The sequence below is a fragment of the Salvelinus fontinalis genome, chromosome 3 (genome assembly GCF_029448725.1).
Source record: "Salvelinus fontinalis isolate EN_2023a chromosome 3, ASM2944872v1, whole genome shotgun sequence".
NCBI lineage: Eukaryota > Metazoa > Chordata > Actinopteri > Salmoniformes > Salmonidae > Salvelinus > Salvelinus fontinalis.
The window spans coordinates 2,922,112-2,939,543 of NC_074667.1; the positions used below are offsets into that span (position 1 = coordinate 2,922,112).

Below are 17,432 nucleotides of genomic sequence, written 5' to 3' on the forward strand. Positions count from 1 at the left end.
CATCTGCCTCGCGGCGGAGAGAGGAGGAGCGTACGGTGGTGAAGGAGCGGGGACGGAGGAAGTCGGGAGGGACGATCTCACTCTCTGGAAGAAAAGAAGAAGGGAGAGAGAGAGGGAGAGCGAGGGAGAGAGAGAGAGAGAGAGAGAGAGAGAGAGAGAGAGAGAGAGAGAGAGAGAGAAAGGCAATTTTAGTTTCTATAATCATTGTAAATTTTGTTGAAATATAAAGAGAAAGAGAGACCATTATATCTGAGAAAGAGACAAAGAGAGATAAAATGAGGGCGAGTCAACTAATAACAATACTGCAGTGTTGTTGTGTTGTCATTTGTTAGTGTTCGAATTATTTGACAGTTTATACAGCCGTTTCTGTCGCAATGTATTGTTTTGCCAACCTTGGAATATTCCTTGAATTGAAAAGAGAGAAACGGAGAGGAACAGAGAGAGAGAATTAAAGGAAGAGAGACACAAGCCAAGCACTAAAGAAAAGGCCTAAATTGGCTGATGTTACAAACTAGTACAAAATGTAGGATATTGCTAATTAGCTGGTACAGCAGCAGAGGAATGTGTCATTTCGCTTGTTTAAAGATGTAGAAATTAATTTGAAAAAACTAGATTTGGTTGAGTGCTTTAATATCAGTAGGGAGCAGAATCATCTCATTTCACACGAGGACGACAAAGTGCTTCATTAACCAGCCATGGATGATACTAAGAAAGACATTTGTGTTTGTGAGACATTGTGTGTGTATGTGTGTGTGTGGAGCTCCCTCCTTCTGCATTCCCAGCAGTCCATAGTACAGTATCATCCTTCTACAGTGAGCCATTTATACCTGCTAACACATGTCCCCCCACACAGTAGGGCAGGTAGTAGTCACACACACGCACGCACGCACGCACGCACGCACGCACACACACACACACACACACACACACACACACACACACACACACACACACACACACACACACACACACACACACACACACACACACACACACAGAGAGAGAGAGAATGCCCTGCTTATAGTCTCCCCTCTCCCCACCCAACCCCTGCTGGGCAGCTGCCTGTCTGAAAATAAGGTCTCTAAATGTGCAACCCCCCCCCCACCAACCCAGCACTGGGAGAATTAGCCCTGGGGTGTATTCTGTAGGAGCCAAACAGAACCAAAATGGAAGCAAACATAACGAAACAGGGAGGCACCTACAGTACCTGAATTTCTCCATTAGAAACTCTAATTTTCGTTGCGACTAATGATCTCAGACAGAGAGAGAAAAGGGAGGGAGAGAGGGGGGGGGGGAGAGGGGAAGGGAGGGAGAAAGAAGAGGGACAGTCATTGCTCAGAGGGTGGAAGTGGATAAGGAAAATGAGTGACGAGACCGACCACCTTTGTTGCTGGACAGAGAGAGAGATTGGGGAGATGGATAGCAAGGTGAAGCGGAGGAGGGCAAGAGAAAGAAAATGACATTGTTGACCACCTCCTCTGAGAGGGCAGAAGATAGAGAGAGAGCCCATTACTCAAAGAGCGAGAGAACAAGACAGAGAGAAAGCGGGACCACCAGAAAATGATAGCGAGTGACCCCCTCTTTTGAGACAGGAGACCCCATAATTTCAGAGCGAGGGAGCGGCAGACTGACAGAAAGAAAGAGAGGGAGAGAGAGAGAGAGAGAGAGAGAGAGAGAGAGAGAGAGAGAGAGAGAGAGAGAGAGAGAGGAAAGAGAGAGAGAGAGAGAGGATAAAAGCCAGCATCCACCAGTCCTCCCAGGAGAGGCCCATTTCAACCTCTGAGGCCTGTCCCAGAAAGCCTTTTAGAGGCCAGGGCCAGCTCTGGACATAGATAAACCTCTTACCCCTTAATTACTACTCTCTACTCTCACGAGGCCTGCCAGACAGCCTGCCTGAGCGTGTGTGTGTGTTTGTCTGCTAATAACAGCAGTGAAACCACAGAGATCTAAAATCTCTCAGCCTGTCCCATCTGAAAGGGCTGAAAGGGACCCTGGCCAGAGTGGGATTATCTTCCACTCGGAAAGCATTCAAATGTATTTTGTCCTAATATGGACACCGTACAAATGTTAATGGCTGGCAAGGCAATGTAGTGCATTTGAATGTGTGCCAGAAAACCAACTGCTGTCCATTTGTGAGCTATTTGGAATTTTGGTGTACATTCCTTGTACACTTCAATGTGTATGACATTTAAATGTGTTAAGAACGGCCAGAGAACCTATGCTGTCTAATGCGGAGAGGAGATTCTAATTGAGAACTGGCTGCGACCTGTCAGGCTGACCAAGCCTGCTAGATTATCAGACCTTCATCTTTCTTGTTGTTCACTAAGAAGATTACGTCCAGATTGTACAGGGGAAAAGAGAGGTTTCTCTTTTTGTGCTGGCTGCAATAAATGTTCGAGTCAAACCAGGTCCAACTCTTACCCAATACCAGATCATTCAATCAAACATTTCAAAGAGGCATTGTAATGGAATATTTCTGTGGTCTACTGAAAGGCAACAATTGACGTCCTATGCTGATTTTACATCTGAGTTATTTAGTAAGGGCTCTTATCCAGAGTGACGTACAGTAGTGAGTGCATACACTTTCACACTTTTCCCCCCGTGGGAATCGAACCGATAACCCTGGCGTTGCAATCACCACACTCTACCAACTGAGCCACACTTGCTACCTTTACATACTATACTGTGCGTGACTGACGGATGACATAATTAGGGTTATAGGTGCTCATTTAGTCTATCAAAAGACCAGAGAACAAAGACACCTTACAATGTGTGATCCTCCGTTTAGTAGTGCTGATTCAATGTAGATCATCCTCCAACTGCCATCCCTTTGATCAGTTCCCGCCTTTAAATCCAAGATGGCAGCCCAGTTTGTCTCAAAGTCATGTCAAGTGTCAATTAGCATTAGCGGCTAATGCACAGACAGCTCTGGAAACTGACTGTACTAATGTTTCACGAGACTAAGGGACTTTAATTGTTCTATTTGATCTTTGTTGGGAGTATAACATGAATGGGACAGTGCCTTGAAAAAGCCTGCATTCGTCTCAGTGACTGCTAATCGACCATTAAACTAACAGCCCAAAAAGCTCACAGTGCAGTTAACACTGTTAGCGCCCGAGGCTAGCAGAGGAAGAGCGATGACTACCCCTAGCTCTTTATTCAATCTGATGCTTCCCACTTCCTCTGTCCTCTCCTACTGTAGCGTCCAATAGGTACTTAGTGGATGCCGCGGACCGGCTACGTAAATGAATACAATTATCAAAATCTATTTCTATTTCATAAAACATTTAATTTCCCAAACAGTCGAACGCAGAGGGGCTACCTTCAATTAAGTATTTCCTAACGAGGCGAGGAGACAAATCGTAGCACTTTGCAACATACTTAAGCCAAATGATTGGGGAAGGTAAAGGATTCTCCCTTTGCGGTGGGAGTGTGTGTGCGTGATCGCATGTGCGTAGCTCAGGCATACTAACTTCTAACATCCGCTATGCCAGCCCTGATTCCAATGCTGGACGAACTCTCACTCCCTAGACCAGGGATGGGCAACTGGGGCCCGCGGACCAAAAATAAAGAAATATACAGTACAAAGTCAAAAGTTTTGACACACCTACTCATTCAAGGGTTTCTTTATTTTTACTATGTTCTACATTGTAGAATAATAGTGAAGACATCACAACTATGAAACAACACATATGGAATCATGTAGTTACCAAAGATATTATATTGGAGATTCTTCAAAGTAGCCACCCTTTGCCTTGATGACAGCATTGCACACTCTTGGCATTCTCTCAACCAGTTTCATGGGGTAGTCACCTGGAATGCATTTCAATTAACAGTTGTGACTTGTTAAAAGTTAATTTGTGGAATTTCTTTCCTTCTTAATGTGTTTGAGCAAATCAGTTGTGTTGTGACAAGGTAGGGTTGGCATACAGAAGATAGATCTATTTGATAAAAGACCAAGTCCATATTGTCAAGAACAATTCAAATAAGCTAAGAGAAACGACACTCCTACCTACAGTATCTCTCCGAGACGCAGGCCTCCTTTTTGTCCCTAGAATTTCTAAGCAAACAGCTGGAGGCAGGGTTTTCTCTTATAGAGCTCCATTTTTATGGAATGGTCTGCCTACCCATGTGAGAGACGCAGACTCGGTCTCGACCTTTAAGTCTTTACTGAAGACTCATCTCTTCAGTAGGTCCTATGATTGAGTGAAGTCTGGCCCAGGGGTGCGAAGGTGAACGGCAAGGCACTGGAGCGACGAACTGCCCTTGCTGTCTCTGCCTGGCCGGCTCCCCTCTCCCCACTGGGATTCTCTGCCTCTGACCCTATTACAGGGGCTGAGTCACTGGCTTACTAGTGCTCTTCCAGGCCGTCCCTAGGAGGGGTGCATCAATTGAGTGGTTTGAGTCACAGACGTGATCTTCCTGTCCGGTTTTGTGCACCCTCGGGCTCGTGCGGTGGACGAGCTCTTCGTGGGCTGTACTCAGCCTTGTCTCAGGGTAGTAAGTTGGTGATCTGTTGATATCCCTCTAGTGGTGTGGGGGCTGCGCTTTGGCAAAGTGGGTGGGGTTATATCGTGTCTGGTTGGCCATGTACAGGGGTATCGTCAGACGACCCACCCCTGTCTCAGTCTCCAGTGTCTATGCTGCAATAGTCTATGTGCCGGGGGCTAGGGTCAGTTTGTTATAATATATTTCTCCTGTCTTATCTGGTGTCCTGTATAAATGTAAGTATGCTCCCTCTAATTCTCTCTCTCTCCCTCTCTCTCCCCTCCCAGAGGACCTGAGCCCTAGGATCATGCCTCAGGACTACCTGCCCTGATGACTCCTGGCTTTCCCCAGTCCACCTGGACGTGCTGCTGCTCCAGTTTCAACTGTTCTGCTTGCGGCTTGGTAACTCTGACCTGTTCACCAGATGTGCTACCTTGTCCCGGCCCTGCTGTTTTCGACTCGCTCTCTCTCTCTCTACAGCACCTGCTGTCTCGACCTCTGAATGCTCGGCTATGAAAAGCCAACTGACATTTACTCCTGAAGTACTGACCTGTTGCACCCTCTTCAATCACTGTGATTATTATTTGACCCTGCTGGTCATTTATGAACGTTTGAACAATCTGGCTTTAAATGGCCATGTACTCTTATAATCTCCACCCGGCACAGCCAGAAGAGGACTGGCCACCCCTCATAGCCTGGTTCCTCTCTAGGTTTCTTCGTAGGTTCCTGCCTTTCTAGGGAGTTTTTCCTATCCACCGTGCTTCTACATCTGCATTGCTTGCTGTTTGGGGTTTTAGGCTGGGTTTCTGTATAGCACTTTGTGACATCCGTTGATGTAAATAATGACATCACAATACCCCATAATGACATCACAATACCCCATAATGACATCACAATACCCCATAATTAGTTAGAATAATAGACCACACAAGGTGCAATTTAGAAATGTGGTTGTGAATCAGCAGTCACTCAATAAGCCCATGTCGGCAATTTGTTTTAGATTGATAAATTAACGGTCAGCTATCTAAATTTGTAGTAAGTATGGTCGAATTACTGACTGAGGTGGGGCCCATTGATTATCAGTTATCATATTAAAAACTGCAAACATTTGCCTCCACCCTATGGCAAAATGTGTAGAATTGCATAAAATGTGTTATAAAATTGCTAAATCTTCTCTCCGCTCCATTGAAAAAGGTGTAACATTTAAGCAAATTTGCTCTAAAATGGCAGCAGGAAATTAATGTTCAAATTTAATTGATTTGTCTTTGCTGTCACGAGGGGAGGCACTATGTTTTTTCTAGAGGGGGGGGGGGGGGGGGGGGGTATGGACACGGCACCTCATGATGACTTCTGTTTTTTATGTGGCCCCACCCCCATCAAAGTTGCCCATCCCTGCTCTAGGCTCACTCAAATCAAATCACCAGGGTCTTTGAGAATGACATCATCAAACGGAGCCGAGAGTGGCGTGTGGCTTTCTTTCATTACTGCAGAGCTCTGTCCTAAATTGGATTAGGGTTGGGGATAGACGTTTGGCACGACGAGGAATAGCTGAGGACCACAGAGACATGAGGGAGGCATGGAGGAATGGAGTTTGGGCATGATGATGACACGACTCAGGGGATAACGGGATTGAGGAGAAGAGACAGAGGGATGTGAGAGGAGAGGGTGGGATAGGAGGAGGGGAGTTGGAGCAGCTCTCCTATTCATTCTCTCTCTCTCTCTCTCTCTCTCTCTCTCTCTCTCTCTCTCTCTCTCTCTCTCTCTCTCTCTCCTCTCTCTCTCTCTTTCCTTCTCTTCTCTCTTTCTCTCTCTCTCTCTCTCTCTCTCTCTCTCTCTCTCTCTCTCTCATGCTTTCTCTTTCCACACACTCACTAACACTCAGCAGAATGAAAAAGCGTGTACTGCAGCTTCCAGTCAAGTTCAGTGACGGTACATAGTGTGTCTACTGCATACCATCTCGCCTGATCTGAGTCACTCTGTGAGTCAACAGTCTCCACTGAATGCAGAATTTGGTGCATGATCTGGTCTTACACTAGCTCTGGTCCAGGGCGTTCGCACGATCCTCTACTTAGGGTACAAAATGTGTTAATACGAGAACTTGCTATTGCCGTGGACAAAAGCTAGTCTTACAGTATGACAAATCCAGCAACCATCATGAAGATGTACTATGAGATTCGACAAGGATAATTTTCTTCTGCCGAGCTGAATGTTGACATTCGTGAACACAGTTTCAAGATGTTAGGCTTTGGCCCAATTCTTCATGAAAGGAGGTCTCTGTAGACCAGGTCTAAATGGCAGTGCATGTTGACTTTGTGCCTCTAGTGAGACGGAGAGAGGGAGGAGAATATGAAGATAAAAGAGTGAAGGACGCTGTGCCTATGCTGAAAAAGTGGAGTGTGTGTTTGTGTATGTGTGTTTGTGTATGTTTGTGTATGTTTGTGTGTGTGTGTGTGTGTGTGTGTGTAAGTATGTGTATGTGTGAGTGTATGCATGTAACTGCACCAGCTGCTGCCCACTCATCATGGTGCACCTGCTCTTTAAGCTAGCGACAAACCCCTTTGTGCCCATTGGTCCTTTTCAGATAGGCTGCCCACAGATGTGCGTTCTCATTGGCCGATTGGCCGAGGGCACAGATTTGCAATTGCAGCTCTCTGAAAGAAGCTTCAAACAAAGTGGGCACTCTGGCCGCACGCACGCACATACACACACACACACACACACACACACACACACACACACACACACACACACACACACACACACACACACACACACACACACACACACACACACACACACACACACACACACACACACACACACACACACACACACACACACACACACACAATCCCAATCTAACCCTGTTGAGGAAACTAACTGTAATGGGGACACAGAGCGAGGCAGCTGTAGTCAATACACTAGGAGAGAGAGAAAAAAACAATTTAAAATCCAAACACATTCAATTGAGAACCAAACGCAGCACCTGTTGGGCTAAACCAACAAATATACAAAATGGGGGAGGGGAGGGGGGGGGGGGGGGGGGGGGGAGTTTGGGCTCTTTCTCTGAGCGTTTGATTAGGAATTGCAATAAAGCTAGCAGGCTACTAATGCTGTGTGTGTACGGGGAAGAGGAGGGAGAAGAGGGAGAAGAAGGAGAGGGATAGGCTGGCTGGCTTCGTGGCTTTGCTAGCTTTCCACATGAAAGAATACTATAGTAAAATAACTGTAGTATATATCAATGTAGTGTTTTGACGGATTGTAGTATACTGTAGTATTTATTGTAGTTATTTTGTGGACTGTAGTATACTGTAGTAATTACTTTAGGGTTTTAGGGGACATTACTGTAGTATTTACTATTTTGTTCTTGTTTTATTATCTTTGACATATAAGTGGAGATTTCTCCTTGAGGAAACCTACTGGAGAAATACTAAAAGAGGACATTTTCCAGAAGCTGTAGGTAACACGGAGGTCTGACAAAATAGTTAAGCACTTCTGCTCTTTTCTATAACCTGTAGGGAACACAATATATGGTCTTTATGTGGCATGTAGGTGTCTTACTTATGGATGGCATAGATTGCGATATGGGGGAGGGGAATGGGCATATGCAAATGAAATACTGTAGTATTTAGTATAGCTTAAAAAGTGTAGTGTTTTTGCAGACTGTAGTCTTTTTGTGGACATTTCTGTAGTATTTACTACAGTGTTTTTCTTGCGGATAATACTGTTGTATTTACTATAGTATTCTACACTATACTACAACATTCTATAGTAAGTACTACACATGATAGAGGGATTCTACAGTGTGTAGTATTGTGTTCTACAGTATACTACAGTTTACTACATAATTCTATAATAAGCATTATAGTATTCTATAGTCAGCTGTTGTATTTTTTATGTGGGTTTAGCTGAGGGAACGTGCCAGGGTCCGAGTCTCTCCCTGTGAGAGAGGGGATTTGCACAGTTATACATATGGCTTTTCTCTCTCTCTCTCTCTCTCTCTCTCTCTCTCTCTCTCTCTCTCTCTCTCTCTCTCTCTCTCTCTCTCTCTCTCTCTCTCTCTCTCTCTCTCTCTCTCTCTCTCTCTCTCCTCTCTCTCTCTCTCTTCTCTCTCCTCTCTCCTCTCTCCTTCTCGCTCCTCTCTCCTTCTCTCTCTCTATATATATATTTCTCTCTCTCTCTCTCTCTCTCTCTCTCTCTCTCTCTCTCTCTCTCTCTCTCTCTCTCTCTCTCTCTCTGAGCTTGGCTTTATTCACAGATGCTCAGGGATTCATAAGGTGTGAGAGACTGATGGGGAGGTGGAGGATTGGGACGGGACTGAAAGGAGGAGAGGAGAAGTGGAGTAGGGAGGAAGGAGAGCAGCTAACAGCTGTGTTCTTTTAGAAGTAGAGCTGCACAGCTGATACAGGCGGGGATGGATGGGGAGAGACGCGGAAGGATGGGGAGGAGAGTGCCCATGTTTGAGGTTTCCAGGAGAGACTAAGTGATGGAGAGATAAAGAGGGATGGAGAGAGGTGGAGAGAGAGAGTTGGAGAAAGAGAGAGGGGGGTGAGAGAGGTAAAGAAGGATAGTGTGAGTGAGAAGGATAGAAAGAGAGAGAGTGATTGAGTGAGAGAGAGAAAGAGAGAGGGATACAGTGAGTGAGTGGATAGAAAGAGAGAGAGAAAAGAGATGAAGTGGAGAGAGAGAGAGGGGCAGCGAGGGAGGGTTTCAGGGATGTTTGGGATAGTGCCGTATACCCTGATACTCCCTGGCTTTGGGCCAGTCGCTCCCTCGCCTCGCCGGCAGGTCGATTTCGATCCCCCAGGCTGGAAAGATCAACAGCCTTTTGGGAGGCGACACACGCCACATGGCTCCAAAACAAAAGCCCAGGCACAAACTCTCTCCATAAGTCACAAAAGCCCCAGAAGCCCCGGTCCCTTAGGTCACAGCAAAATTCAGCATGTGCAGTATCTCTCAACCAATCAGTGGTCGGGGCCTAAGCATTAATACATGAATAATTCCATCATAAGGTTCTTATATTAAAGCCCCTCTCAGTCAGTTTTCCTCCGACTCGACTGCTCCAACCCGACCGTGGCAGGTCTGGGTTCAAGTACTATTTACAATTTTTCAAATACTTGTGAGTGTTTGCTCTAACTGCCTGGAGTGCAAGATGGGCAGGGTTTGCAGTTTTGAGGCTATTCTGTTGGTTCCATTTAGCCAGTCTAACTCAATTAAGCACAGATAAAGTATTTGAAGTTATTTAGAGTAGTATTTGAACCAAGGTCTGGACTGTGGTGGGGACAGAGCTGTTATTGGGCTACTAATTTATCGGGTCAAAAGCAGCCAATGTAACAGACTGCCTTTGACTCGGATTGAATGTATTTTCTTGCAATCTTCTATGCATCGCCTATATGTTTAGACAGGGCTATATAAATGTCATTGTTTCCCTTCACACTTCATAATAGGGGGTAGTCCATTGTACGGTGTCCATTTTAGGACGTGAAAGACATGAAGTACAACGTCAGGAAGGGCAACATAAATCTTGGCATTAAACCTCTGGTGTCTTCCTACTGGGCACAGACGACCAGTTCAACGTCTAGTTTGGATTTACATTTGGTTGAGATGTCAACTAATGTGAATTAAATCCGAAAACAACAAAACATTACACCATGTTATTGGATTTAGGTTAAAAGTTTGGTGGAAAAAGGACAACATTTCTTTACGTTGATTACTTTTTTCAAATCCAATCAGTTTTCCATGTTGGTTCAACGTCACCACATTGAATTAATTTGTTGAAATGACGTGGAAACAACATTGATTCAACCAGTTTTTGTCCAGTGGGTGTAATCTACAGTGGGTGTAATCTACTTCAAAATGTCCTATAAAATAGGAAATTAGTATTAAACTCAGTCAACATATTCTCAAATTGGTTTCACTGCCAAACCATACAGAATATTTGTTCTCTGTCTATCCAAACCACTGACCAAACAATGACCTTGACTTCTACAGTTCATTTGACATTTACGTCCATAAACACAGCCAGACAATGAATTAGTGCGGAGATCGTTGTGACATTCAAACGGCTCTTTCTACAATACATTACCAGTTTGAATGCATAAAACCACAATGTTACAACATAATTTATCCTTAGCGTATTATCCTTGGATCTTCTGCTTTGACCAGGAGACTTATAAGTGCACCTACTGTATTAGCTAGGAATTAGACAGTTCGGCCAAGACAAACCTCAATGCCAGTCAAAACACTAAAATAATCAAATAACCATTTTACCCACAGGAGTGTGTTTTCCCCTCAGTGGACCGTAACCAGTAACCTCCGTGGTTTGTGTCTATGGTTTTGGATAACGTTTGCATAACGTCCCTCAATGACTTCTAGTGTTCCAAATGACTTCATATTACCGCAGTCATGAGATTGGACCGAGAACATAGTGGACGATAGGTCCAAAACATGGCAAGGAACCAAGTGTCCAATAAGCTCTACTTCAGTATCCATCTTCTCTGTGCAATATCTTGATAACAACAATAATAGGAGATATTTTTCATCAGTTAAGAGGCTGAGGACATATTGTAGATATTCCTTTGGAAAGTCCTTACTCCAGTGACAAGTGTCATCTATTTTTGCGTTTCAAACTTGGCCGACCTCTCAGCAGTTGTAAATCTTTTCTCGTTGCCATTAGACTCGTCATTAGTTTATATACAGATGTAGGATCTTAATTTGATCACCCTGTTGCAGGAGAACGTTGCTGAAATGTAAAACCTGTCGTGTATTTGAGGTTTAAAAAGGCTTCTGAAGTTTGTAATTTCCACTTACAAATTTCAGTCTCGATTTCCTCTTACGAAAAATGTATCAACCCCTACAAAATGTCCATTCATTATAATCTGCATAATAATTCACATTTCCTGTTGCTGCGGGATTATTTTCCTGCTGTAGCAAATTGTCTCAAATTAAGATCCTACATCTCTAGGTAGTTACTCTCTCGGTATCCTTAGGGTAAAAGTAAGTGAGAAAACATTGTGAGTTTGCAGTGAGAGTAAAGCAAAATAGTGAATTAGCTTGCTTTGATGAATGTTATTCTATGCTAATGCCTCTCTTTTCCCACTCTTTCATTCTCTCTCTCCCGCTCTTTCTTTCCTTCTCCCCCTCCCTCTATCTCACTTTCTCCATCACTCCCCAACTTTTTTCACTCATCCCATCATTCTCTGTCCCCTTCCTCTCTCCGTCTTTCTCTCACTCCCTCCCTCCAGCTCTCCTTCTAATCACTAGTTTGTGCCACTACACAGCTGCACCACAACATATCACATATGCATCTTGGTACTTGCCAGCAAAACCCAGCCCAAGCAGACTGGTTCCATCCAGATGTCATGTGTCATTAGTACTCACGCTAATAGAGTCATTCTCTACAGCTGGTCACAAAGGTTTAAACTGTGTTAACTCCAAACAGGGACACAGTCAACTACACTGCAAGAGCCTATATGTCTGTCTGTGATGTCTGAAACGATCTGTACTGTATATAAAAGTTCTGGCTTATTGGATTTATAGATAAGGACAGGTCTATATAGCATACATTGTCTGACTTCAGTGTATTGAGTGCTAAATTCGACCAGACAAGCTTTGTGTTTTGTTGTGACATCAATAACAAGTTATCATGGCATGTCACGCATATGTGTAAACTGTACTCTATGCTATTGTACGGTTTCTGAGTCACTTTAATTGTGTGTAAATATTGCATCACCCATCTCATATGTTTATACTGTACTCTATACTATGCCACTGTATCTTAGTCCAATGCCGCTCTGACATACTGTTGAAGTCAGAAGTTTACATACACCTTAGCCAAATACATTTAAACTCAGTTTTCACAATTCCTGACATTTAATCTTAGTAAAAATTCCCTGTCTTAGGTCAGTTAGGATCACCACTTTATTTTAAGAATGTGAAATGTCATATTAATAGTAGAGATAATGATTTATTTCAGCTTACATTTCTTTCATCACATTCCCAATGGGTCAGAAGTTTACATACACTCAATTAGTATTTGGTAGCATTGCCTTTAAATTGTTTAACTTGGGTCAAACGTTTCGGGTAGCCTTCCACAAGCTTCTCACAATAGGTTGGGTGAATTTTGGCCCATTCCTCCTGACAGAGCTGGTGTAACTGAGTCAGGTTTGTAGGCTTTCTTGCTCGCACACGCTTTTTCAGTTCTGTCCACAATTTTCTTATTGATTGAGGTCAGGGCTTTGTGATGGCCACTCCAATACCTTGACTTTGTTGTTCTTAAGCCATTTTGCCACAACTTTGGAAGTATGCTTGGGGTCGTTGTCCATTTGGAAGACCCATTTGCGACCAAGCTGTAACTTCCTGACTGATGTATTGAGCTGTTGCTTCAATATATCCACATAATTTTCTTTTCTCATGATGCCATCTATTTTGTGGAGTGCACCAGTCCCTCCAGCAGTAAAGCACCCCCACAACATGATGCTGCCACCCCCGTGCTTCATGGTTGGGATGGTGTTCTTTGGCTTGCTAGCCTCCCCCTTTTTCCTCCAAACATAACAATGGTCATTATGGCCAAACAGTTCTATTTTTGTTTCATCAGACCAGAGGACATTTCTACAAAAAGTACGATCTTTGTCCCCATGTGCAGTTGCAAATCGTAGTCTGGCTTTTTTTATGGTGGTTTTGGAGCAGTGGCTTCTTCCTTGCTGAGCGGCCTTTCAGCTAATGTCGATATAGGACTCGTTTTACTGTGGATATAGATACTTTGTACCTGTTTCCTCCAGCATCTTCACAAGGTCCTTTGCTGTTGTTCTGGGATTGATTTGCACTTTTGACACAAAAGTATGTTCATCTCTAGGAGATAGAACGTGTCTCCTCCCTGAGCGGTATGACGGCTGCGTGGTCCCATGGTGTTTATACTTGCGTGCTATTGTTTCTACAGATGAACGTGGTACCTTCAGGCGTTGCTCCCAAGGATGAATTGCTCCCAAGGATGAACCAGGCGTGTAATTTTTTTCTGAGGTCTTGGCTGATTTATTTGGATTTTCCCATGATGTCAAGCAAAGAGGCCTTGAAATACATTCACAGGTAGACCTCCAATTGACTCAAATTATGTCAATTAGCCTATCAGAAGCTTCTAAAGCCATGACATAATTTTCTGGAATTTTCCAAGCTGTTTAAAGGCACAGTCAACTTAGTGTATGTAAACTTCTGACCCACTAGAATTGTGATAGAGTAAGTGAAATAATCTGTCTGTAAACAATTGTTGTAAAAATTACTTGTGTCATGCACAAAGTAGATGTCCTAACCGACTTGCCAAAACTTAAGTTTGTTAACAAGAAATGTGTGGAGTGGTTGAAAAATGAGTTTTAATGACTCCAACCTAAGTGAATGTAAACTTCTGACTTCAACTGTATATGTATATTTATTCTTAATCCATTCCTTACTTAGATTTACTTGTATTTTGGTTATATGTTGTGAAATTGTTACATATTACTTGTTAGATATTACTGCACTGTCGGAACTGGAAGCAGAAGCATTTCGCTACACACACATTAACATCTGCCAAACACGTGTATGTGACCAATCAAATTTGATTTGATTTGATACCTCTGCACAACAAATCATACGTGAAAGGTACTGTTTAACCATGAAGAGACGTCAGGTTTCTAACCTGCTGTCAACCAGACAACATAGCAATATGAAAGATTTTAATATGTTTCCGTATCAGACCTGGCATATTTTAATTCTTCACATCTGTCCTAATGCTGACACACACACACACACACACATGCACTCACACACGCATCCACACACGCACCCACACACACGCTCTCTCTCTCACACACACACACACGCACGCACGCACGCACGCACGCACGCACGCACGCACGCACGCACGCACGCACACACACACACACACACACACACACACACACACACACACACACACACACACACACACACACTCTACAAGGTTCGGACAACCTTACAGACATTGTGACACCTTGTCAGAGATAAGCGACATTTCTCTGACACATTCGCGAAAGACAAACAAAAGCACCCATTTTTCTCACAACCTCATCCGTCAAGCTCTCACAGCTTGTGTTCCCGCGTGTCAAAACATCGGGCTCTTTTTTCTCTGTTGCCCCTGTCGACATCTTTAGAAAAGAGCACATTCCGCAATCACTGGTGATTTGCCCTACAGTATAAACAATACATTGAGCCAAAATGGGAGAAAGTAAAATCTACTTGTATTGAAAACTTTTAAACAGGTCAAGGAGCAGAGCAGCTCGGCTTTTGAATGTCATGGAGTATTCTTTGAAAACACTCAAACAATTTGAAAATGCTTTCAGGGCCATTTGAAAAGTAACAGAATGTTCCCTTCCTTTGAAATGTTTATATTACTTTCTGATTTTCGATCAGAGAGAGAGCTGGAGAAAAAGAGACAGAGAAGGAGAGAGCCAAAGAGAGAGAAGGTTAGGCTGACCTGTCAATTGTTGAGATCAATGACAACTGTGTTACTTTGAGATATTCTATAATTCATACAGTATGTTTAAGTTGTGTTACTTTTGAGATATTCTATAATTCATACAGTATGTTTAAGTTGTGTTACTTTGAGATATTCTATAATTCATGTAGTATATTTATGTTGTGTTACTTTGAGATATTCTATAATTCATACAGTGTGTTTATACTATGTTACATTGAGAAATTCTATAACTCATACAGTGTGTTTATACTATGTTACATTGAGGAATTCTATAATTCATACAGTGTGTTTATACTATGTTACATTGAGAAATTCTATAACTCATACAGTGTGTTTATGTTGACGCATAGTGAAAGACTGTACTAACTGCACTTCAAGTGTACTGGAGTGGATTAACTACACACATTCCCTAAGACAACAACTGAACAGTCTGTGTGTGTGTGTGTGTGTGTGTGTGTGTGTGTGTGTGTGTGTGTGTGTGTGTGTGTGTGTGTGTGTGTGTGTGTGTGTGCGTGCGCGTGCGTGTGCGTGTGCGTGTGCGAGAGTGAGTCCGTGTGTGTGTGTGTGAGAGACAGAGCCATTGAACATTGTTACAGTCAGAAGAACCTAAAGGTCTCTAACTGTCACACAGTGTTTTGAAGTCAGTCTCCCTGCTTCATTTTCAGAGACGTCACTTTGGGGCCCCTCTCTGATTAAGGTTCCACTGTGATCTCCTCATCACAGCACGTCCTTGCCCCCCTGTCTTCAAACTAGCAGCTGGAACTCCTCAACCTCTTTAACCCCAGTTCTATGGACCTGTGTGTGTGTGTGTTCATACTTGTATGTCTCTGTGCCTGTACGTGCATGAACATTGCACACGTGAACGATATGTGACAGACAGCCATGAAGCACCGGAGCTCCATTTATATTTATGAAACAACCTTTTTACCCTGCTGGATGTAAAGCCTCTGAGGGGCATCAGGTTCATTATTCTGCCCCAACCCAGAAGATATTGCATTTGCCCAGTTAAAGATGCACTATGCAGAAATCACAATTTCCTGGTTGCTAAAATTCTAATAGTTTGCCTAATTTCAGTTTATGTGTCAAAACAAGCAGTCATTGTGTAGAAAATCATTGTACCATCTAAACCGCTGTGAAATATATTTTCCATAACCAAAAATATTGTATATTCAGCTGTTCGAAGCTGATGTACAAAACCAAAAGTAAAAGATGCAAAAACGAAACTTCAGAACAGGAAGCATAGAAATAGCACACATAGAACAGCTTCTTAGACTTGCTTTCAAAGGGAATGAAAAATCTATAACTCACATTTCTATGTGAATTTGGTCGGGTCGCTCAAGAAGTTACATATTGTAGCTTTAAAGGCCTGAAACAGTAAATCAGGTCCTACCTACACTGTAAAAAATAGAAAGTCTCAAAACACCATGATTGTGTAACAAAACCATGAAAGGTTGCGCACATAATCTGAGATCTGGTGTTTGGAGGGTGTTTGAATGTAATCCCAATGTAAGCGTTTTAATACACAGAATGTGCTTTAAAACTGAAATGAAGTACTCTGAAACACCCAAAGTGGTTAATCACCAAAATATTGGTGTTTTTAAGAGAGTGTTGTGAAAACACTGTTTGGTGTTTCAGTGCATGTAAAAGGCAGCATCAAAACACAAAAACTGTGTTTCTCATAAAATCAATGGTTTATAAATGCATTGTGGTTTATAGCTTAAATATTGATCGGTGATAAGAGACTATGGAGAATAATTTTTTTGTGGAATCTACATTTTTTCCAGTTCCATTATTTAGACAGATCGGAAAAAAAGACAGGCAGTAAGATGGTACATTTGGTTGGAATTTGACCCGCTCAACCACACAGCCACACTGTAAGAAATTGTTCTGGGTTGAATTGAAATGATCTAGTCGTAACACACCTCGCTTAGTCACCCCTCTCCCCACCAAAGACCAGGGTTAAATTACCCGCTCCAAACCTTCAATCTGTTTCTCCCACCTATCTCTATCCCCTCTGTCCTTTCAGAACTATCGCCATAAAGTGTCAAAATGCAAGTCGTTTCAATGATTTATTCATTGTATATGTTGTAAATGTTGTTGAAAATGTAAGTGTATTTTATGAGGATAACCGAAGAAAGAGAACATTGAGCGATTGAACTCATTGGAAGTCGTTGGTTTGAATCACCTTGCATTTCCTATCTTGCCACTTAAAGAGGATTGTGGGTAATTCAAACAATTTTGACTTTGTGATTTTTTTTCACACGACCTCGTATGCATGTTTGAAGAAAGGAAACTCGATGTTAAGCTTGTTGTGCATAATGGATCATGAGGTGGATCATGATAATGGATCATAAGGTGTAATGGATCATGAGGTGTAATGGATCACGATGAAGTTATGAAAACCATCAGGCAAAATGACCCCTTTCCCACATTCATTACTGTTAATGAAAGAGGC

At 42.9% G+C, this 17,432-nt stretch overlaps 1 protein-coding gene across 1 annotated transcript in view; it reads right to left on the bottom strand.

The window, feature by feature from the left end:
* Nucleotides 1–17,432, bottom strand: part of LOC129836171 (E3 ubiquitin-protein ligase NEURL1-like) — a 71,760-nt gene that overhangs the window by 19,257 nt on the left and 35,071 nt on the right. The window contains exon 4 of the mRNA XM_055902022.1: nt 1–84. This exon is cut by the window's left edge and continues 639 nt beyond it. Within this exon, the coding sequence (XP_055757997.1) occupies nt 1–84 (84 nt within the window). The remainder of the gene's footprint in view (nt 85–17,432) is intronic.